The 25,318-nt window shown below is 31.6% G+C and overlaps 3 protein-coding genes across 3 annotated transcripts; all 3 read left to right on the top strand.

Annotated features, from left to right (window-relative positions):
• Positions 1-372: 372 nt before the first annotated feature.
• On the top strand, positions 373-1,260 carry LOC131079221 (uncharacterized). Its single transcript, XM_058017122.2, has one exon. The coding sequence runs from the start codon at positions 373-375 to the stop codon at positions 1,258-1,260; it is 888 nt and encodes a 295-aa protein (XP_057873105.2).
• Positions 1,261-6,873: 5,613 nt separating this feature from the next.
• On the top strand, positions 6,874-7,770 carry LOC131079227 (uncharacterized). Its single transcript, XM_058017128.2, has one exon. It carries the CDS (start codon positions 6,874-6,876, stop codon positions 7,768-7,770), a length of 897 nt encoding a protein of 298 aa, XP_057873111.2.
• A 16,063-nt stretch (positions 7,771-23,833) lies between these two features.
• LOC131079232 (uncharacterized) lies at positions 23,834-25,159 on the top strand. The gene has a single exon (XM_059219537.1). The coding sequence runs from the start codon at positions 24,007-24,009 to the stop codon at positions 24,904-24,906; it is 900 nt and encodes a 299-aa protein (XP_059075520.1). The 5' UTR covers positions 23,834-24,006; the 3' UTR covers positions 24,907-25,159.
• The last annotated feature ends 159 nt before the right edge of the window (positions 25,160-25,318 follow it).

Below are 25,318 nucleotides of genomic sequence, written 5' to 3'. Positions count from 1 at the left end.
TATATACCCATTTGTTTTATTTTAATGATCAAGGCTACTTTCTATTGCTTTGCTCTAAGGGACGGTGGGGCAATCACATTTGGCTTCAAGAAGCGAATAATAGCTTCAACCCAAACCCGCCTATGGGGCCAAGTACTCCTGTCAGATCCATTTTTAATTTTTATCATATTTATAACATGGAATATAAACCTTCTCTTGTAAATACGCTCGCCCAAGTCGGCCGGTCTAGAAGGGTTGTGGGGGTAAATTAGTTCCATATACAAAAGCTTTTTAACAATAAATCATTATATCGTCCAAGGTTGCCGGATCTTCTGTTTAAGTACAATCGAATTTCACAAAAAATACAAGTGCTGGTGCATCTTCCAAGAAGAAATGGAAAAGACTATTACAAACCCATTTCTCCTCCAAGACCAAACTGTAAGCCTTGCTCAGATTGAGCTTCCAAAGGAGCTGAGGAATAAAGTTGTAAATTTACAATGTGAATCTGTGAAAGGCACCTGCAATGTTTATTTGGTTGGAACATGTCATGTCTCTTCACAATCTTGCAAGGATGTCGAAGCAATCATTAGCTTATTGAAACCAGAAGTTGTATTCCTAGAGTTGTGTAAAAGCAGATCTCACTTCTTGCATCCCCAAGCACCTAGACTTCAAGAGATGCCCAGATTTACTGATGGTATGGTTGGAATGTGGAAGAGAAACAATTCTAATGCTTTTGAAACTCTTGGAAGCCTGGTTATGGAGAAGTCAGGAAAAGAACTTGGAGTTGTTCCTGGCTCTGAATTCCAAAGTGCATACAGAGAAGTAAAGAAATATGGTGGTAAGGTTATATTGGGTGACAGACCTATTAAGATAACATGCCAAAGGACGTGGTCAAAGATGAGCTTCTGGTATAAAACTAAGTTTGTTTTCATCTCTCTATTAATGTTGGCTACTACGTCCTTAGCATCACTAGATATGGAAGTAAATAATCAAGTCATAGATAGAGAATTCCCAAGTATGGCAGAAACACTCACTCATGAGAGAGACTTGTATATGGCCTCTAGATTGCTTGAAGTTGCAAAGGAATGTAAATCAGTTGTAGCAGTTGTGGGAAGTGCCCATGTTCCTGGAATTCAGAAAAATTGGAGAAAACCCATTGCTATAGAATCTTTAATGGAAGTTAGGGCTACCACATCTTCATCAGCTATGAAGCTTTGGACTACAGTTGCTCTGGCTGCTGGTGGAATTGCCTTTTTCTCTGTTTCAAGGTTGAAGCGTTGAGAATAGTATGGTGGGCACTTTTGTTTTGTGTAGGGACTTCATTGTTGTATTTCACTCGTCTTTTTGAGCCAGATTGTTTATCAATCATTGGGCTAATATTATATTCTATTTCTTGTGCCATGAACGGTGAATATAATTATTTAAAATTTTAATATTTATTTTAGTTTTAGGGAATTATAAGGCTTGGATATCAACCAGCATTTGGGAATGATGGTATAATTGTCATTGCATCTAGATAATGGAGTTATCAAGCTTAAACTCCAGTCAGTATATGAAAGTTCAGCTATTAGTCTCTGCTTGAGACTATAGTTTTTGGCAAATGCTATTTCTTTTGTATTCAGCAGGTGCATATACTAAAACTATTCTTTTGTTCCACTCCACATGATAATGCATTGTGTTGATAATGCATTGTGTAAGAATAAAAAGCAGAAAATTTAAAATGAAAGGTGATGCGGAACACATTTCCATTCACCCTACAAAGATGATAGCAACTTAATGAGTGAGTGGTGGGAAGAACTTCCATGAGTATACCCACTATTGAGTTTGTATGTGAAAGTGGACTGTTTGTGCTTCATGATGTAAATTAAGTATCAAATAACATTCATAATATTGTATGAAGTCATATGAATAATTTATATAGCAAACAAACATTCATCTTAATATCATCAAAGTTAAATTGAAAAAAAATTAAACAAATATTCAAATTTAAAATTTAAAATTATCAATAAATTGTAAAACTAATCAATTAAATAAAAAATAATTTCAATCATAAAAACAATTATTTTGAAATATAGTTAGAAACTCAAAAAAAATTCAAACTTATGATATGGAAATTCTTGATTAAAGTAAAATTAGAGATAAATATATATTTAATATTTAAACTTCTTTAAATTTTTATTAATTTTCATTATTATTCAAATTTTTCATTTAGTCTTTTTGTGAAGTTGTCACAAGAGTACTTCTAATTTTATTTATTAATTAAATTATTGACAATGTTTGTTTGCCTAAGAACCTATTTAAACCTAACTTTATACTATATCTATTTTATCTAATTATATGTGATCTTATTTATATTCCTTACAATTGAATTGGTGCATGTAAGCCTTGTTATAGTACTTCACTTGATTTGTTGTGTGTATAAACATAATTCTATCATTTTACTTATTTTAATGTAAAGCTTAAAATAATTAAAATCATATGGTTTGATCAAGTTTTGTTTTATAAAATATAATATTTTACATAGTTGAACCTCATCATGGTAAGAATCCAAACTACCTATAGGGTCAATAATTATTGTGCACTTGGAAAGAGCTCAAAAAAAAGATTGTATTCATGGAGTTCGGTTTAGGTAAGGCCCTAGCAATAACTCCTCCACCATGGGATGAAAAAGTAAGCTAGGTGGAGGATGGTACACATTATGTAGAATGAGTTAAAAGAAGAAATGGCTCATCATGCTTGTAATGAATGAACATTTGCGAAGGGTAGTAAAATTCATCCAAGAGTCAATCCAAAAGATACCACTGTCAAAACAACATAGAAAACTCCAAAATCATTACAATCAAAGTGGAGCATTAGGAAAAGTTGAGCATTACCCAAATGTCAACACTCCTATGAGATCTAGAAAATTGATATCAAAGGTGTATGTGGACATGTTTGAAGGAAAGAATCTACTAGCTTGGATAAATCAAATGGAATTTTTTTTTTTTTTGGAGTGCCTCAAATTTTAAGCAAGTAAAAAGTGGCAATATCTTATTTATATCTAGAACCAAAGAAAAATTTAATATTGATAGCCAAGTGGGCAAAGGAAAAAAATAGATACAATTATTCCATGGTTAGTTTTATAGAGGAGTAATTGTCACTTTATAGAAATAACATTGCATCAAATAAATAATTTAGTTAGTTAACTAAACTACAATAAATAGGATCATTCAAGGAATATATTTATAAAAATTATATCCGTAATTGTACATACAATTCCAAAATAAAAATTGAAATAAATATTCTAGGGTGGTCTTAAGGATCACACCCAACATGAGGTAGACATGTTTAGCACTACATCTCTAGTTAATCTTTTCATGCTAGCATATTAAGAATAGGGAAAGTTTTAAATTCCTAGATGGAAAGGGTTTAGTGGCATAATGGAGAAATATCCTTATTAACACAATCATTATATTAATCCACTAGAATAATTCTCCAAAAATTGAAGAACAAAAAGGAAAAAGAAGTTTATGTCTTAATTGTGATAGAAAATTCAATAAAGGACAAAAATGTGGATAAAATAAATTATTATTTATGGAAGATTAAGTGAAGAAGAAGATAATGAAGAATAGATATTCAAGTTTTGAAATGAGCTAAATGAAGTATGAACTAATCACCGACCATCATTTTCCCCTTATGCACTTTCTATTAGTATCACCCCTCAAACTCTCAAGGTGGTGAATTTCTTTTAAAAAAAGAGTGACATTGTTTATATAATCAAGATGAACTCACAACATCATCAACAAAAGTTAGTATTTTATCTAAATTTGTTTATATATAGGTCCCATATTTCAAGTCCTAATTGTAGATTGGGATATTGTCATTTATTCAAGGAAGTGCTATTGTATTGAATTGTCCATGCAATGTAGAACAAACTCCAATTCGAGTTTTATCAAATCATCCATCCAAATAGACAACTTAAAAAAGATCATTCTCACGAAATTTCAAAACAAAAAAATGATTATATTAAAAAATTTCAATCCTCATAGCCAACAACACATGAATACAGCTACAAGAATATTCCATAAATACTTTTTATTAACATAAATAAATTGAGGTGATCAAATGCAATCACGAACAAAGGATTGATAAGGTTGAACAATCTATGGTTGAGATTAAGAAAAATCTCAAGAACCTGGTCGACATTAGTAAAGAAGCCATGAACAACAGCATTGAGGGGCTTGAAAAGATTAATGACATCGTTGTTGATTATAGATCCTATCACAGTGATCCGGTGAAAGATCTTGGAGGAGATGATATGGCTGTTGAAGACAGTAAAACCACTAGACCCAGTTCGAGAACCAGGAGTAGAAGCAGCAACAAGGGTCCCTCTAGATTCATCGTGGAGGAGCTTGAGGAAATCAACAAGATTTCCATCCAAAAGAACAAGAATCTGGTGCTCTCGCTTAACTGAGAGCTTTTTCTTTTGCTTTGCCTTGTTTGTCTGTGTTTCCTTTGTTTTTGTTTCTGTTCGGGTTTGCTCCCCTATTTTGATGTTGTTTCTTGTCGGTTTGGTTGTTGGCCAGTTGTTGTAAAACTTTAGGTTTCGGGTCCTTGTAAAACCCATTTATCTTTATCAAAAACATAAATAAATTACACTATAAATTCATGAGTTCCTCTTCATTACAAAAAAATGAAAAATATAATTTTAATCAGCTTAGAAAGATGATCCAAGATTTCTCAAACAACTTGGGCATTGGAATTCACTTTCTACAATCGAATTCTTCAAACCCGAATTTCTACCTCCTATAGAAACTTTATTCAATGCAACCCTAAGAAATGATTTTTAATTCATTTTTAACAGAAAAAATTATATATTTCTCCAACCCCAAATAATTTTTTGTAATCCTCACATGGACTCATGCCAAGAAAAAACTAATAATCACATTCAATTTTGTAATTCCTAATGTGTTGTAACTCTTGAAAATAGCTTCCTATAACTCAAAATATATTAAAATACCAACTTTAAATTTTGTCACTCTTAATGTGTTGTAACTACTGAAAATAGCTTCCTATAACCCAAAATTACATCACTAAATTACATCAAAATATAATAAAATACCAACTTTGTGGCATTCATTTTGTATTTTTTTAACATTTTTTGACAATTGAAGTGCACTTTATAGCCCCTTATTTCACCCAAGTGATTATATAATAATCATAAAGATTTCCCCCATATATTATGAATATATATCTCACTTCTTTCACGAGCCTAAACTAGGTGCCCAAAAACTACTTGTAGTTAAAAATCACATGAAATTCAAAATTAAATATTTATTTGGGATGTAAGATTGCATGATAGTCTTGGATGCTCCTACATCACCACATGAGAATGTCTTCTCGATTTAAATATTTATTTGGGATGTAAGATTGCATGATAGTCTTGGATGCTCCTACATCACCACATGAGAATGTCTTCTCGATTTCTCAATTTTTTATATCATTGATCTAGTAAATGTAATGTTGGAAGTACACTAGCTTATTATAGTAGGGACAACTAAGATGAACTTCCAAGAGCTATTCAAATTCTTAAACATTTAATACGAAAGTAGAAGTAGAAGTAATAGGGTTGTGTGTAAAGTCGTCGAAAGTGATAAGATCTCACAAAAGATAAAAATACCGAATAAGGGATTAGATGCGATTTTGGTCCAATTATTTTCATGATATGTATTTCAATGAAATAATTCTACCCCATGAGATCTACAAGAAGTTGTAGATAAGAATAAGGTAGTTTTTAGTGATTTTTTAAAAGGAATACCTCCTAAAAGTCAAAGTCATCATGCCACTCAACTAGTTCAAGGGAGCCAACTAGCCATTATTAGGTCTTATTGCTATATGTATGTATTAAAAAGTGAGATTGAGAAGATGGTATGGGATATACTAGAAGTAGCTATTATTAATATGATTACTTTTCTCCTATGGAAATGGTGTTCAAGAGAGATGACACTTCAAGGATGTGTTTTCAAAATATAAAAAGATCAACAAATACACCATAAAAGATAAGTTTCCTATTCTAATAATTAATGATTTATTATATGAATTTAATATTGTTATTTGTTTTATGAAAATTGATTTGTATTCTAATTATCATCAAATTAGATTTAGAGATGAAGATGTACATAAGATAAATTTTCAAACTCATGAGAAACACTATGATATTTTAGTAATGTTTACTGATGTTACAAATGCACCAAGAACATTTAAAAATTAAACTCGATCTTCTAAACATTTCTATAAAAAAATATTTTAATTTTGATGATATTTTAATATATGATAACTCTAGAAGAACACTTGCAACATACAAATCGAATTTTTCACTATTAAACAACATCAACTTTATGCTAACCCATCCATGTGTATTTTCAAATTCAAGGATGTGGATTACCCTAATTCTTAATTAACTTTAATATTATTTATTAAGCTTTCGTTGATCATGAACTATTATCCACTTAGACCAGCACTTGAATACGTTACATCTATAATATATTTTAATTTTATGCGTAAATTCAAACATAACGTGTGGGCTCGTTTGGCCGTACACCTTTAGATGTAAAGCTATTTACTCGTTTGTTTTCTTAATGGTCAAGCCAATTTCCATTATAATTCACCCATGGGGTCAAGTAATATTTTAAAATACATTCTAGGTTTATCAATAGCCCTTCTATCTGTAAGATTGGAATATAAACTCTCTTCTAAATACGCTTCCCCAAGTCGGCTTGTCTAGAAGGGAGAGGAAAAATGTTTACATATACAAAAGCTTTTTTCACAAAATATGTACAAAGTTGCCAGATCTTCTGTTTTTTTACAGTCGAATTTCACAAGAGATACAAGTGCTGGTGTAGCTTCCAAGGAGAAATGGAAAACAGTATTACAAACCCATTTCTTCTCGAATTTCAGGATGAGTTTCCAGAAGAGCTGAGGAAGAAAGTCGTAATTTTACAATGTGAATCTGTGAAAGGCACCTGCAATGTTTATTTGGTTGGAACATGTCATATCTCTTCACAATCTTGCAAGGATGTTGAAGCAATCATTGGCTTCTTGAAACCAGATGTTGTATTCCTAGAGCTCTGTGAAACCAGATCTCACATCATGGATCCTCAAACACCTAGAATTTTAGAGGTGCCTAGATTTACCGATGCCATGGTTGCTATGTGGAAGAGTAACAATTTTAATACCTTCGAAATTCTTGCAAGCTTGATTACGGCAAAGGTTGCAAAAAAACTTAAAGTTTTTCCTGGCTCTGAGTTCCTAAGTGCATACAGAGAAGCAAAGAAATATGGTGGTGAGGTGATATTGGGTGACAGACCTATTGAGATAACTGACCAAAGGACATGGTCAAAGATGAGCTTTTGGTATAAAGCTAAGTTTGTTTTCTTCTCTCTATTACTGTTAGCTATTGTGCCCTTAGTATCAGTAGATGTGGATGCAAGTGATGGAAATAATCAAGATATAGAGAGGGAATTCCCAAGTATAGCACAAACACTTATTCATGAGAGGGAAGTTTATATGGTCTCTAGATTATTTGAAGTTGCAAAGAAATGTAAATCAGTTGTAACAGTTGTTGGAAGGGGCCATGTTGCTGGCATTCAAAAAAACTGGAATAAACCCAGTTCAATAGAATCTTCAATGGAAGTTAAGGCTGCACCATCTTCATCAGCTGTGAAGCTTTGGACTTCACTTGCTATGGTTGCTGTTGGAATTGCCGTTTTCTCTGTTGAAGCATTGAGAATAGTATGGTGGGCAATTCATTAGTTGTGTGCACGGAGTTTATTCTAGTATTTCACTTATCTTTCTTAGCCAAATAGTGTATCAATCATTTGAAATAATGTTAATATTATGGCGAAATACACGTCTCAGACAGAGATACTATGCAAGTATGGCGTTGAGAATTTCAAAGTATATGTCTCGTTATATCTGTTTTGTTATGTCTATTGCTCCATTCTTCTCTGCTGCGATGTGAACTCTGGTTATATCTGCCATTGTATGCCTTTGTACTTAATTTTATTTCCTCTGATCTTATGTAATTTTTTTTGTATTCAATATAACTCAATACATAATATATATGCTTGAATTATTGTGAACTGTAATGATAACATTAGGAATAATGTCAAAATGTCAAAATGCTGCTTTTAGTTGTAAGATAATTAATGATAATTTACATTAGGCTTTTTATTTTGGATTCCCAAACAAATTTGAAATGTATATTTTGTTAATAGCTTTTAATTAAAAAAATCGTTCTCTTTGTTATAGTCTTTTATAGTTTGTTGGATATGTGTCATTAATTTTTCAATATTTAATTATCTATAAATTTAAACTAATATTAATTGTCATTTGTTTGTAATTTGACGATTTGTTCTCTTAATTATCATGGGAATTGATAAATGCAACTGTAATAACTTTACAAGTATCTAAGAGTTGCTGAAATTTAAAAAAGAAACATGATGAGGAGTGTAGAGTTGGAGGAGATCAAGGAAGATCATCAAAAAGACGTATTAGATTATAATTGACAAGATTTAGTTGAAAGAAAAAAATTATAGTTAAACTCTTTTTGATTTAGGTGTTGTGATTTATGTCGTGTGGGTGATAATGTTTAAATTAGCTAGTAGTTTTCAACATATAGTTTTAGAAATCATTTATGATTTGTGCTTTTTTTCATTCTTATATATTCATTGCTCAAATTGAAAGAAAAAGAAGTTGGTCTTTCATGTTGTAGTGCAAAGTGTTATCAGAATTTAGACAAACAAATTATATTGGTGTTACTTATTTGAATGATTAATAAAACCTTTGAATTTCTAGTGTTTGGAGTTCTTTTCATATAATAGTTTCACTACATATATTTTGTATTATGTTTTACATCTCTTTTGTGATCATTTCAATTTTATATTTATTTGAAAGATTAATAAAAGCTTTGAATTTCTAGTGTTTGGAGTTCTTTCCATACAATAGTTTCATTGCATATATTTTGTATTATGTTTTACATTTCTTTTGTGATCATTTCAATTTTATATTTATTATTTATCATTGTTTGTGCATGTCAATGCTGAATATTTTTAGTATGTGTTAGAATATTTAATCTTTATTTGGCTTAGGTTTATTTGTATTTAGTTTAGGATATTCCTTTGGAATTCATACATGTAATTTGTCCTCTAGTACATGTGTGAGGACAAGTCATTTCTTTTATTTTCCTTTATTAAGAAATATTAGATTTCCTCCATAAGAGGATGTGGACACATGGCACACACATTTTATGAATGGTAGCATTAATAGATTTGGGAGTTACTTTGTAACTCCTCTCCTCATCTCTATTTAAGATATGTCTCCTCTCTCATTTCTTTTTAATGACAATATTGTAAAGAGCTTCTTGCTCCCTCTCTATCTCTCTCTCATTTTAGGCATTGCCTCATTCATAATAACAGAAGGGGGTTTTCTTTGCTTTTCCCCTTTCAAAAGTTACTTAGATTTTATTTTTCTTTCCTTGCTCTTGTATTTCCTTTCATGGTATCAGAGTAGGTTCTAATCCTTGTTTCAAGTTGAGATTGATGAAGGTTACCATTCTATGGAGTTCGCCTTCTTGGAGACATTCTTGAGAGGAGAAGAAGTTCTTTCTCTAATATTTTCTATTGTGCAGGTTTTGGTTTCAGTTTTAAATTTTTTTTTCAAACTTGTTAACAAGTTTGCCTGTAGGTTTAATCTTCTATTGTATTTTTTTATTTTAAAAAAAAATCTTTGGAAGGCTTGCCGCCAAAGTTTCTTCTTTCTGGTTTAAAGTTGTGGCTTTGGAAGGCTTGCCACCAAAGTTTCTAGTTTTTTTATTGTGAATAGTTTGGAAGGTTTACCGCCAAACTCAGCCTCTTTAATCTGTTTGGTCGGCTTGCTACCAAATCTGATTTATTATTAAATTGCATTCTCTATTTGTTTGCAGGTTCTAACATTTCCTTTACTTGCAAATATTTTTGATAAAAATAAATTTCATATTGTTTCTTCATTGAATCTCTATAAAAAAAAATATCAGAGTCTAACATTTTCTACAGGTTCTACCCTGTAAAAGGCATAAATCTCTTGGTTTACAGTTCTACATTGTATTTCCTTTCAAATCTTAAATCTACTTTTTGTTATTACAAAATATAACTCTATTTCTTCAAATAATTCTGTAAATCTTTCACATTTGCAAGCTTCATTGTCTCTGCAGATTTGTTAAACAAGGATTTGCAAGGCCTCCATTTTTTTTTCTTCATCTACTATTAACGTCTGATGTCATTTCATCCGCTATGCTAACATCTCTGTAACTATTTCTGCACCTTTTTTTTTTCCAACTTCTGTTGTCGTAACGTCTCTGTAACTATTTATGCACATTTTTTTTCAACTTTTGTTGTCGTGACGTCTCTGTAACTATTTCTGCACATATTTTTTTTCAACTTGTGTTGTCGTAACATCTCTGTCTCTATTCTTTTCCAGCTATATTTCCAACGCCTTTTGTCATTTCTCCTACCATCTGCATTTTGTTACTATTCTGTTTTATCTACCAATTAATATTATGTTTCTGATTAATTTGTTGGCAACGTATTCATCTTTGCAATTTTCTATTTTATACTTATTGCCTCCACCATATTTCATTCATTATGATTCATGTGATTATGTGATTCTATTTTTAATTATACGTATATTAAAAAAAAATTCCAAACTGCATATAGTTTTTCTTTCATACATATAACAAAGTTTTACAAAAAGTTTTCTTTCATTAGCTCATGCATATAAAACAAAAGTCAACTTTCCTTAAAGTAAGTGTTTATAAGCTTTTAATATTTACAAAGTTTTCTTAAAAAAAAGGTTTATGTAAGTTTTGAAAATTTAAAAGTTTATAATTTTTTTTAATAAAGTAGAATTTTTTTAATAAAGATTTAATATAAATTGTTTTATTTTATTAATAAAGATTCAAAGTTTTTTTTAATATAAACTTTGTTTTATTAAAATTTAAGTTTTTTAAAAAATTGCTATTACATTTTGAAAATAAGATTTTTTGATAAAAAATTTGGTTCAATTTTAATCAAGGAGGTTAATTTTTTTGTTTTTAAGCAAAGGGGTATTTATTTATTTTTCAATACTAATCATAATTTGTTCGTTATTTTGTTATCATGTCTACCTTAATTCCTGAAATTAAATTAAATAGTTCTAATTATCATTCATGGAAAACACATATTTCTTTAATTTTTCATTTCAAGCATCTTTTGGATGTTGCAACTGATAAAACCTTTGAGCCCACTACAACTGCTCCTCAGGCCGACCAAGATAGATGGAAGGCTCAAAATGAGGAAGCACTTGGTTTAATTGATATTTCAATGGTTCTTGATTTGTATGTTCTAATTGGAAATTGTACAAAAGCGTATGAAACTTGGGGAATTTTAAAAACAACTTATGATAGTTCAAATGAATTCAGAAAAATTCAGCTTCAAGATCAACTTGAAGATCTCAGGTATACAGATTTTAAAACCATGGATGAATTCTTATTAAAATTTGATTCTATTAATAGTCAATTAACCAGTTTAGGAGTTATGCTAGCTGATTTATGTTTAATTCATCTTATTCTTAAAAAATGTCTTCCTCGTCAATTTCAGCAATTTATTACGAATATTCATGCTCAATTTGCTATTCCTAGTTTAACTACTCAATTAACTTATGATTTTTTTCATAATTTATTACGTCAAGAGGAAGCTAAATTAATTCAATTTGGTACTCTTAAAAGCAGTGAATATGCTTTTATGTCTAAAAATCAAAATCATTATAATAATTTTAGATCCAATAATAATAATCATAATCATAATAATAATCACAAATCTTCCAATTATCAATCTTATTCTAAATCCTATCATAACAATTCTCATAATAATAATTATAATAATACATAACATAATCAAAGGAATAATTCTCAGACAAGACCCCATTGCACATATTGTGGGAAAGATAGACATATTACTAATAATTGTTTTAAGAAGCAAAATGGTAAAAAACCCATGAACCAAAATAATCAAAATAATCAACAACATAAACCTCATTATAAGAAAGGTAATAATAATGGTAATTCATCTCGTCATGCATTTACATGTACTTATAATGTTTCTCAACCACTTGAGTGGATCATTGATTCTGATGCATCTCAGCATGTTACTTCTCATAAAGAATGTTTTGAATCTTTGCATCCTAATACTTCCAATATTCCTGTTCAATTAGCTAATAACCATAGTTGAAAAGTTGAAGCTATTGGTGATGTGAATGTTCCTAATGGGAAATTACATGATGTTCTTTATGTTCCTGAATTAAAATCAAATTTGATTTCAGTTCATAAACTTTGTCAAGATTATAAGATTAACTTTTATAGGTGCATACGTTATATCATTGATCCAAAAACTAATCATGTTATTGCTACTACTAAAATGGATACTGATAACTTATTCAAGTTCTATGAATTTTCTCCTCCAAAGTATTCTTTGCTTCCTACTGTTGATTTTACTATATGGCATGAAAGACTTGGCCATCTCAATTCTAATTATATTTCATTGATGCAAAAAGAAAACATGGTTGATGGATTGCCTACTATTGTTCCTTCTCAAATTGTTTGCAATGGTTGCATGAGTGATAAGATGCATAGGGAACCCTTTCCTCATGGTCAATCTTGGAGGGCATATACTAAATTGCATTTAGTTCATAGTGATCTCTTGGGTCCCATGGAGAATCCATCCATCCAAGGTTCAAGGTATGCTCTTACCTTTGTTGATGATTTTTCAAGAAGAACATGGATATATTTCCTTCATAGTAAGGATCGAGTGCTTGATGTGTTTACTGAATTTCATATGTTTGTAGAAAGGCAAACTAGTTCTAAAATTAAGATTCTTCGTACTGACAATGGAAGAGAATATGTCAATAATGCATTTAATGCTTATTTGAAATCTTTTGGAATTAAACATGAGCTTACCATTCCTTATACACCACAAAAAAATGGTGTGGCGGAATGGAAGCATAGGACCATTGTGGAAATGGCAAGATGTTTATTGCATGCAAAAAATATGGATTACAAGTTTTGAGTTGAAGCTATGGCTTGTGCAACTTATTTAATTAATAGAACACCTACCAAAACCTTAAAGGATAAAACTCATGAAGAAGCTTGGTCTGGTAGAAAGCCCAATTTGCAGAATTTAAGAATTTTTGGTTCCATAGCTTATGTTCACAAACCTAAGGAGAAAAGAAAAAAATTAGATGCTAAATATTCTCCTTTTATTTTTGTTGGTTGTGATGAAAATACTAAAGGTTATAGAGTTTACAATCCTATTACTAACAAGGTAAAAGTTGCAAGAGATGTTTGTATTGCAAAAAAAGACATTCATGATTGTTCTAAAGTGGAGGATGATGAACTTGCTCAAAGCAAAGTTGTGCTTGTGGAGGACCAACCTCCTTCTCTTAACCCTACTCCTAATGCATCTCTTTCTATTCCTTCTAGTGATAGTGATGATGATAATAATAACTCTACTCCTCATGACTCTTCTTCTAGTGATGAATCCATTACTTCTAAAAGAATACCTAAATGGTTTAAATCTTTAATTCAAGACAGTGATGAATACTTAGCTAGAATGGATAGACTTCAAGCTAGAAGAGTTAATTATTGTAATTATGCTTTAATGACTACTATTATGAATTCTAATGATCCTAAAATATTTGATCAAGCTAAAAATCAACCATATTGGAAAAAAGGAATGAAGGAAGAATATGATACTTTAATTTCTAACCAAACTTGGGATTTAGTTCCCTTGCCTCATGGTAAAAATCTTGTTTCTTGCTAGTGGCTTTATAAAACCAAATTGAATGCTAATAATCAAGTTAGTAAATTTAAAGCTAGATTAGTTGCTAGAGGTTTTTCTCAAATTGAAGGCTTAGATTATACTGAAACTTTTGCTCCTGTTGCTAAAATGCCTACAATTAAACTTGTGCTTGCTTTAGCTTCTAGGATGAATTGGCCTATTCACCAAATGGATGTTAAAAGTGTTTTTCTTAATGGTGATTTACATGAGGAAATTTATATGTCTCAACCTCCTGGTTTTATTAAAGAAGGTAATGCACACTTAGTTTGTAAATTAAAGAAATCAATTTATGGATTAAAGCAATCTCCTAGGGAGTGGTATTCAAAGATTAATGCATTCTTTCTTTCTCAAGGTTTTATTAGAAGTAAAAATGATCCTAACTTGTATATTAAACATAGTGAATATGATATTATCATTATTATCTTGTATGTAGATGATTTGATTCTTACTTCAAGTTCCAATACTTTGATTTCTGATATTAAGTTTCAACTTAATCAAAAATTTCAAATGACTGATTTAGGTCTTTTACATTATTTCTTAGGAATGCAAATTTGGAAAACCTCTAAAGGATTTTCTTATCTCAAAGTAAATATGCTCAAGATCTCATAGATAAGTTTAAAATGAATGATGCTCACCATGTTTCAATTCCTATTGAATTAGGCACTAAGATAATGCTTGATATGCAAACTCCTCTTGTTGATCCTACTTTGTATAGACAATTAGTTGGAAGTTTGAACTATTTAACTCTTACTAGGCCGGATATTGCTTATAGTGTTGGTTTGGTTTCAAGATTCATGTCTAAACCTCAACAAACACATTTTAAAGTTTCTAAAAGAATTTTAAGATATATTAAAGGAACTATTAATGTAGGTTTGTTTTATGATGCAAATTCTGATTTTACTTTAAAAGGTTTTACTGATTCTGATCTAGGTGGAGATCCCAATGATGGGAAATCTACTTGTGGTTATTGTTTTTTTGTTGGTTCGGGATACACTAATGCTTCCAAAGAAATCTTGTGGCTTAGAAGACTATTTGAAGATTTGGGTCTACCTCAACACGAACCAACTCAATTGTATTGTGATAACCAAAGTGCCATTGCCTTGGCTAAAAATCTAATTTTCTATGCAAGGACAAAACACATTTCTCTCCAACACCATTTTATTAGAGAACAAATTGAAGACAAGCAAGTTTCACTACTCTATTGCAAGGGGGAAGACCAAGTTGCTGATATTTTGACCAAGCCACTTTGTAAAGAAAAGTTCCAATTTCATTGTAAAAATCTTGGATTGCAACCCATTCAAGGGTTTGATGTAAACTCCCCAAGTAAAGCTTAAGGGGGGGTGTTAGAATATTTAATCTTTACTTGGCTTAGGTTTATTTATATTTAGTTTAGGATATTCCTTTGGAATTCCTACATGTAATTTGTCCTCTAGTACATGTGTGAGGACAAGTCATTTATTTTATTTTCCTTTATTAAGGAATATTAGATTTCCTCCATAAGAGGATGTGGACACATGGCACACACATTTTATGAATGGTGGCATTCATAGATTTGGGAGTTACTTTGTAACTCCTCTCCTCATCTCTATTTAAGAGATGTCTCCTCTCTCATTTCTTCTTAATGACAATATTGTAAAGAGCTTCTTGCTCCCTCTCTCTCTCATTTTAGGCATTGCCTCATTCATAATAACACAAGTGGTTTTTCTTTGTTTTTCCCCTTTCAAAAGTTCTTGTGCCTCCATCTTCACATTTGGGTGATTGCTCTAAAGATTTCTGCATTTCTCTTGGTAATTTTTACTTCATCAATAAACTTACTTGGATTTTATTTTTCTTTCCTTGCTCTTGTATTTCCTTTCAGTATGCATTCATTGTAAAGTTATATCATGTTTCTACATTTGGTATTAGAGTTGTAAGCTTGAATAGAGAGAGTGAACCTTTTTTTTTTAGTGCGTGATAGGATTTTTTCTACAATGGAATTTGTTTTGTTTTCTTGCAATTTCAAGCTCAAGTGATTGGTCATGGTTAGTTCATCTCCATTTAAGTTTGAAAATTTCAATAGTAGAGAATGTGATTTGAAAATTAAAGATGGAGGGTCTCTTAGAAGAAAGAGACTAGTGGCTTGTTGTGCAAATAGAGAAGAAGACAAAGAGCATTTCAAAATAGGAATTGGTAAAATAGATATAAAGCATATTGTACTATTTATTGGTGTAGAGTGTAGAGGTGGCGAGCCTACAGAAACAAGGCTAATCAAAAGGAGAGCTATAGTTTACATTACATCAAAGTCAAAACTATCGAGAGTCTATGAATCAGATTGACCTAGTCTTGGGACTAATATCGATCATATTGACCCAATTTTCTCATTTCTACCTCAAATTTGGACTATACATGAATCTTATTCTACTCAACTATCTCCTTTTCCAAAATTAGTCTTCCAGTTTACTATTTTTCTATGCATGTTTAAAATTGGTTAATTTCATTCATATACTATTGCATAGTCATCTTTCAAGTACCCCACATCAAAGGATCATTGCATCCACTTTGTGCTTGAGCCTTCTTGAGCCTATTTGATCATCTTCCTTCCAATGGTAAGGTAGGGCATTGAAATAGTTTCCTTGTTTGCATGCATAAACTTGAGAATACTATTTCTTCCACCTTACATTTTGGTGAACTTGACACTTCTTACATTTGCATTACTTATAATTTGGATGTCTAGATCTAATTTGTATTACATTTGATGCATTTAGAGATTCAATTTCTTTTATACAATTTTTAAATGATCAATTTCTTAAGGGTTTGTATCGTTTACATATTCCTTCCTTTCCTTTGTGTATGAGTTTTATGATCTTAAGCCCTATATCTAATATCCCACATGAGAAGATTTTTCAGACTTATGACTTCCCTATAAGGTTTAGAGCCTAAGTCAACCAACATTTTCTATGTAAATTTAGGTGAAACCTCTATAACTCCATATGAAATTCCTAGTAACATTGTTGATAATCGCTCTTGCCATACTTCATATGATAAAGAGGATTGCCTAACATGTGTGTCTCCTACCCAAGTAGTAAAGCTTGTCCATGCTTTGGAAGATCTTGAACATTGGATGGGTTAGGAACACTCAAATAGTGAGGTAATCTCCTTGATTCAAGGGTTGTCAAGGATGGTTTAAAAAGATGAGTTACCAATGTCTATTCATCAGTCATAAGTGCATAATCAGGATAGTTTCGCTGATGTCATTCTATTTCTTCACCATCAGAATAGCTTTGGTAATCGGAACCTTGTTGATGTACTATTCCGAATTCATAAGTTATTCCGATGGACCTGCATAATGCATCCTCTTGTATTTTATTTCATTGGGATAACTTGCATCATCTGGATAAATTTTTGAACTTACGTCGATCTCATATACTATTTCGACAAGACTTGTATCGACATGATGTATCCTGAAATGTGTGGGTCAAAATAGTTTACTCTATCGGTATTGCAAAATACCATTTGTCCGCCTTTGATGGCTATTTTGATAGACATCCACATGCTTGCTTCTGTATAGCTATATCGAAATGGCGATATCGAGATAGTTTGTTCTATCAGAATCACATAGAATTGTTATTTTGCCTTTAGTAGTTATTCCAACAGGCAATCAAGACTTCAAGTTCGTAATTGCTATCTCGATGTCCATGTTCCACACTGATTTATTGGATCAAGTTAGCTATCTTGGTATCAGTATTTAACATTGATTTATCAGATCAGAATAGCTACTCCAATATAGTCATGAAATTTTTTCTTAGTGAGGTTATCTTACTAATCTTTCTTGGATTTACCAAGAATTTTTCACATATCATGAGGGCATAATGGAGACAATATGTGGGATTGTATACTAGGTAAATGAAAAATTCTATAGCTTCAACATTTCACCATTTTAAACACAAAAGCTTGGTGATCATGTCATAGGTATTGTTATGAAATTTAGGCTTCCAACAAAGCCATCCAAAGCTCCTCATTTTTTTAAGCCAAACAAAATATTTTGTTGAATTGTATCAAAATGATCTTTTTGACCATGAGCATCCTTAGCCACAATAATAGGAAGGGTTGAATTTGATTAGTTCTAGGGAGCCAACCACCCAACATTAGATCTTATGGGTGTTTATCTATACAAAAGAGTCAAATTGAGAAGATGGTATGGGATATACTGGAGGTGGGTATTATTAGTGTAGTTAGAATGCTTACTCCTCTCCTATGGTAATAGTGTTCGACAAATATGAGACTTTAAAGATGTGCCTTGATTATAAAGAGCTCAACAACTACATGTTAAAAGATAAGTTTTCTATTATAGTAATTGATGATTTATTATATGATTTTAATTTTGTTGTTTATTTAATAAAATTTTGTCTTCATTTTAGTTTTCTTTAAATTAAATTTAGAGATGATTATGTACATAAGATAACTTTTCAAACCCTTAAGGGCCACTATGGTTTTTTTGTAATAATTTATAATAGTGCCAAAAAACCACCATCAACATTTTAAAGTTTTGAATAGATTAAACCAGGAGAGGCACAAAAATTTACATAACCACCAAGCCAATGCACAAAGGGAACTCACCAATAGTGAGGCAACCAAGACCAAAAAAAACAAAAAAGGGAATTTAACCTTTTTGGAAAAGATGCTTTTGACCAGAGCACCAAACTAGCAGGAACAAAGTTCCCTCCAAATCTAAATCACTTAATCAAAACATAGGGATTTAGGAAAGTACCCCTAACCATCTTCCTAACAACATCCCTTAAACTAAAACCAAAACAACCCAGGGAACAGAAAATAGATAGTAAATTTTTAAAGGATTTTCACAAACTTTTACTTGAAGGACCTCCTTGAACCAAACATTTCTTGGACAAGGGAGATGACCACAAGGAGCTCAAAGCGCAAAGAAGAAAACACTTAAGCAGGCCCCAAAAGAAATCATAGGAGGATTAGGGACTCTAGGGAAAGAAGCATAAACCCAAGAAGAAAATGGCATCCCTTGAAGAAAGTTTGAAACCATTAAAGAAACAGATAAGAAGGGAGCATATCCCTCCTTGTTTAGTCATCCGTAAGGTAACCAACCCTCAGCATATAGCCACATCTAACCCAATCCTGATAGCACCAAACCCCTTTCAAAATAGAATCCATCATCCCCTGAAAAGTGTAGTAACCTCAAAGCCCCTAAAATCCTCAGCCACTCCCCAAATCAAATCCCACCCAAGGTGGAGCAAACATCAACATAGAATCCTCAAAACAAGAAAAAAGATACACACCTCTTAAACTCCATATTGAAGGGTCCACCACACACTAGCAATAGGGTCATCAAGTATCTCCAAAACAAAATCCATTGCCAAAACAAAGCCCATGACCCATTTAAGAAGAATATAGAAGCCATGAAAAGAGGAGCCTAGAACAAGGCAAGAAACAACAAAAATACAGGCCCCAGATCCCAAGCAAGTAGCAAGTAATTGGCAGAGGAACGTATCCCACAAAGAGACACCACCTCAAGAAACCCCACTGAAAGGGGAGCTCTAACACCCAACAACCAAATCCTAAGATTAATGTTCCAGAAATTAGGGGTCCTACATGGGAGGTGCCACCAAATAAAAGCATTCACAGTAGAAATCCCTGTAGAAAGCACTCCTGCAACCCAACCTGAATCCAAGGCCCACGTCGACCCATGTACACCACAACAAAGACAATGATCTAAAATGCTAAAGTTTGATGGACCCTTTTAGAGTCATATTTATCAAAAACAATTATTGTTTTTTAATGGCATCTTAGTATAGATTAAAAATTTGAAGGAACACTTGCAACATGCAAATCAAATTTTAGAAATTACTAAACAACATCAACTTTATACTAACTCATCCAAGTGTGTATTCAAAGCCAAGGATGTAGGATGCCTAAACTATTGATTAAGTTTTATATTATTTATTTAGTTTTCACTGATAATGAACTCAATTTGTATTGTTGAACTTGACTTTTGATTTTTTTTAATCTTATTCTCTATGCAATCTAATATTAACTATCTAATATCTCTTTCTAGAATATATTGATTGTCATTATCGATAAATATCTTTGCTACATTAAAAGAAAAATATTCTAGAATTCCAAAGGGTTGTAGTTGAATTGGTTAGGCACAATTGGTGAGGATAATGGTAAGAGATATTGATGTCATCCACCAAGGTTCAAAAAATATTCTAGAATGCCTATTTTCACTTTACTTAAGCATCAAATCTACATGTGTCACTATTGATTGCTATTCTAGAATGAATCAAAATGAGAATAAATGTGAGAGATGAGAGATATATTCATGGATATTCATTTACTATCACATGACATCAAATTGTAGAAATGTGTGTTTACCTAGCCTTGGGTGGGAAAAGTAAAGTATATGAGTCAATCATATTAAAACTTTTAAATTTATACTTACGTGAGTTTAAGTTCACATTCAAAAGGACAACCTTGTAATTGTGAATTCAACTTAAGATTAGAGAGAAGATAGATCATGAAAAGAAAAGAGTATATAGGGATCTAAGTATAAATAAACATAATAATTGTTAAAAATAAACTTTATTTCATCATATTTAGTTATAGTCATGTCTCATGCAAGAGACACAACTCTTCATGAATTATCTATATTTATAGATCCTTGTGATCAACCTTTTGAATATAGAGAAAATCTATTCAGTTACCAATTCTAACATTTGGTATCAGAGTGGGTTGCAGCGTGATTGCAAAAATCATTGCTGAGTTTGAAGAAAATAATTGTAGAGTGGACTACAAAAGTCTTTGCTGATTTTATTTTATTCTCAAACAAGAAGTTGCAACATTATTGGAAAAATAATTAGTGATATTTTATAGGATAATCCCGATATTTCATGACATTCATTGACTCCACTCAAAAGTTTTGGGTTTATTTTTTTTAAAATAAATTTGAAGCATTTGATAGTTTTAAAGAGTTTGTATATCAAGTTGAGAATGAAAGTGATAAAAAAATTAAAATGCTAAGATCAGATAATGGGGGGGAATATACTTCAAATGAATTCACTAATTTTTGTAAGCAAAATGGAATTAAGAGGTAATTATCAACTCCGTATACTCCACAACAAAATAGAGTAGCTAAAAGAATGAATAGAACACTTCAAGAAAAAGCTAAGTCCATGCTTAAGGCTAGTAATCTTGATGACAAATTATGGGGAGAAGAAATCCATACAACAACTTATTTGATCAATAGAAGTTTGACTAGTAGTTTAGAAGGAATCTCTCTAGAAGAAGCATGGTCAGGAAGGAAACCAATAGTTAGGCATTTGATAATTTTTGGGAGAATTGCCTATAGGCATATTCCACAACAGAAAAGAAGAAAATTTGATGATAAGAGTAAAAAATGCATCCTTGTAGGTTATGATGATTCCAGTAAAGCCTATCGATTATATGATGCTAAAACAAACAAACTTCACATCTCTAGAGATGTCAAATTTAAAGAAGAGTGTTACCTTCCACCCATTCACCGTGATTATGTATTAGAAGAAAACAATAATAGAAACACATTATCATCCTCAACCAAAAATTATGAATTAAAATTAGAAATTCCTTTTGAATGTATAGAAGAAGGAGAAGAAATTGATGAACCAAATTCAAGCATAATATCTACTCCACAATCTAATGTTCCTCTAAGGAGATCCAAATGGGCTAGGAGAACACCTATCAAGTTGCAAGATTATGAGATAAACTATGCATTAATATCAAGTGTTCTAGATGCTCATCAACCAAGCAATTTTGATGAAGCAATAAATGATAAGAAATGGAAAAATGCTATGAATCAAGAGATAAAGTAAAATCATCAAAATGAAACATGGGATTTAGTTCCTTTACCTATTGGAAAGAAGGATATTGATTGTAAATGGGTATTTAAAAACAAGTTTAAATCTGATGGATCAATTGACAAACAGAAAGCTAGATTGGTAGCCAAAGGCTATAAGCAAATTGAGGGGGTAGATTATGAGGAAAAGTTTTCTCTTGTTGCAAAGATGATAATAATTAGAATGTTGATATCACTTTCTTCTCATCATAGTTGGTAAATTCACCAAATGGATGTAAAAGTCCATTCCTAAATGGTCAATTGACAGAGAAGGTATATGTCACACAACCACCTAGATTTGTTAAAAAGGGGAAGAAACACATCGTGTGTCGATTAATAAAGGTACTATACGATTTGAAAAAAGCTCCATGAGCTTGGTACTAAAAAATTGATAAGTACTTTCTTCAAAAAGGATTTCAAAAATATGATGTTGATCCAAATCTATACATTAAGAATTTTGACAAGGTACTATTTATTGTGCTATATGTTGATGATTTGTTCATTACAGGAAACAATCAATCACTAATACCAAAGATGAAAAGAAGACATGAAGATCCATTTTGAGATGTCAAATCTTGGATTACTTAATTACTTTCTTGGAATTGAATGTGGCAAACACCTCAAAAAATATTTTTTTCACAAATGAAGTATAACAAGAAAATTTTCACACAATTCAACATGCAAGACTGTAAACCTTCAACAACACTAATGGAGACAGACACTAAGTCGAGTGAAGACCCTAATGGTAAATCAATTAATGAAACATTACATAGGAGTTTGATATTTGATTTACTTAACCACTACTCGGGTAGACATATCTTATGCAGTTGGAATCTTATCTCAATTCATAGCTCACCCTAAACAAAGTCACTTGTTAGCTGCAAAGAATGTTTTAAGTTATCTTCAAAGAACACAAAAATTTGGCTTGGAGCATTTGAAAAATGAAGATTTTAAACTTATTGGTTATTCTGATTTAGATTGGGCAAGTTGCATAGACTCTAGAAAATCAACTTTTGGTTATTGTTTTAATCTTGGATCTGTTATTGTCTCATGGAGTTGTAAGAAACAACTTAATGTTGGTTTTTCATCCACTGAAGCAGAGTACAAAGCAGTTGTTGCAGCAACTTGTGAATCAATATGGCTTAGAAAACTTCTTGAGAATCTTCAACATCCACAACTTGATCCAATAGTTATATATTGTGATAATCAAAGTGTGTTGAAAATGTCTAAGAATCCAGTGTTTCATGCTCGCACAAAGCACATTGAAGTACACCATCACTTTATTCGTGAACATGTTCTTAATAAGGAAATTGAACTAGTTTATACACCAACCAATGAGCAGCTTGCAAATATTTTTACTAAACCTTTAGGCAAGGATAAGTTTGTTTATTTTAGAGAAGGTATTGGTGTCAAATGCTCATCACTTGTAAATGGGTAAGCTAACAATCCTACTGTTTTAGGATGCCCCCATCATTTAGTTGAACTATGTGATGAAATAAAGTTTATGGAGGGGTGTTAGAAATAAATTTTATTTAATCATGTTTAGTTATAGTCATGTCTCATGCAAGGGACACAACTCTTCATGAATTATCTGTATTTATAGATCCTTGTGATCAACCTTTAGAATATAGAGCAAATCTATTCAGTTGCCAATTCTAACATTTAGGCAAATAGATTGAATATATAAAAAATAGGTGCATTTAAAAATAAGGCAAACCAATCAAAATAGAAATGTGTATAGATATAATTAAATAATTTAACCAAACTGCAAACAAAATCCATTATCATATACATATAGTAAAATATTTCTTTAAAATAGACGCAAAACTAAAAAAAATTATCATAAAAATACTAAATTCATCATTACAAAAAATAGATTCACAAATTTTAATTCATTTCAAATTTATGTCTCACAATAATCATTTAACTACTAACTTTTTGTGAGAAAAGGGAAAAACCACTTGGATAAGCACTTGAAAACAATACACCTTTACTAGATTTTAATTTTATGCATGACATTCAAGCATACAATCTTTTAAAATGCATTATATCTCTAAGATGGAATATAAACACGAGTGTGAAAATGCTTGCCCAAGTCGGCCTGTCTAGAAGAGAGAGCAAACACTATTTACACATACAAAAAGCTTTTCTCACAAATTACTTGTAAATCTAAATCATTATATCGTCGAAGGTTGCAGGATCCTCTGTTTTGATAGAGTCTAATTTCACAAAAGATACAAGTGCTGTAGTATCTTACAAGAAGGAATGGAAAAGAATATTTCAAACCCATTTCTCCTCCAAGACCAAACTGTACACCCTGCTCAGATTCAGCTTCCAGAAGAGCTGAGGAAGAAAGTTGTAAATTTGCAATGTGAATCTATGGAAGGTATCTGCAATGTTTATCTTGTTGGAACATGTCATATCTCTACACAATCTTGCAAGGATGTTGAAGAAATCATTGGCTTCTTGAAACCAGATGTCGTATTCCTAGAGTTGTGTGAAAGAAGGGCTTACTGCTTGAATCCTCGAGACCCTCGGGTTACAAGGGTACCCAGATTTACTGATGTTATGGTTGCTTTGTGGATGAGTAACTATTCTAATGCTGTTTCAACTCTTCGATGTTTGGTTATGAGAAAACGTGGAGAAAAACTTGGAGTTGTTCCTTGTTCTGAGTTCCAAAGTGCATACAGAGAAGCAAAGAAATATTGTGGTAAGGTTGTATTGGGTGACAGACCTGCTCAGATAACATGGCAAAGGACATGGTCAAAGATGAGCTTCTGGTATAAAACCAAGCTTTTTTTCACCTCTCTATTACAGTTAGCTACCATGTCCTTAGTATCAGTAGATGTGGATGCAAATACTGCAAATTATAATCAAGTTTTAGAAAGGAAATTTCCGAGTATGGCAGAAACATACATTTATGAGAGGGACTTGTATATGGCCTCTAGATTGTTTGAAGTTGCAAAGGAATGTAAATCAGTTGTAGCAGTTGTGGGCAAGGGCCATGTTGAAGGCATTGAGAAAAATTGGAAGAAACCCATTGCTATAGAATCTTTAATGGAAGTTAAGGCTGCAACATGCTCATCAGATCTGAAGCTTTGGACTATACTTGCTTTTGCTGCTGTTGAAATTGCGATTTTCTCTATTTTATGGTTGAAGCATTGAGAATAATAAGGTGGGCACTTGATTTGATGTGTGCATAGACTTTATTCTATTATTTCACTTATTGTTCTGATTCAAATGGTTTATCAAGCATTTGGTCTGATGTTAATGCCATTTCTTTGGGTGTGAATGTTGAAAATTATTTAAATATTTTAGAATCATCAGGCTAGATCACAGCCACTGTTTGAAAATTTAGTTATTTGATGCTATAATTGTCATTGCAACTAGATAATGGAGTTTCCAAGCTTAAAATCTAGTGACTATATGAAATTTTAGTTATTAGGTCATCTCCAATTTTTAGAGTTTGTGTGTATGAAATATCTGAAAGACGCGTCTCAGACAGAGGCAATATGCATGCATGGCATTGACATTGTTATGTCTCCTGCAATGTAAAATCTATATATCTACCATTGCA

The sequence above is a fragment of the Cryptomeria japonica genome, chromosome 4 (genome assembly GCF_030272615.1).
Source record: "Cryptomeria japonica chromosome 4, Sugi_1.0, whole genome shotgun sequence".
Lineage (NCBI taxonomy): Eukaryota > Viridiplantae > Streptophyta > Pinopsida > Cupressales > Cupressaceae > Cryptomeria > Cryptomeria japonica.
Note: the sequence above shows the minus strand (reverse complement) of the source record. Positions and strands in the feature narration are given on the sequence as shown.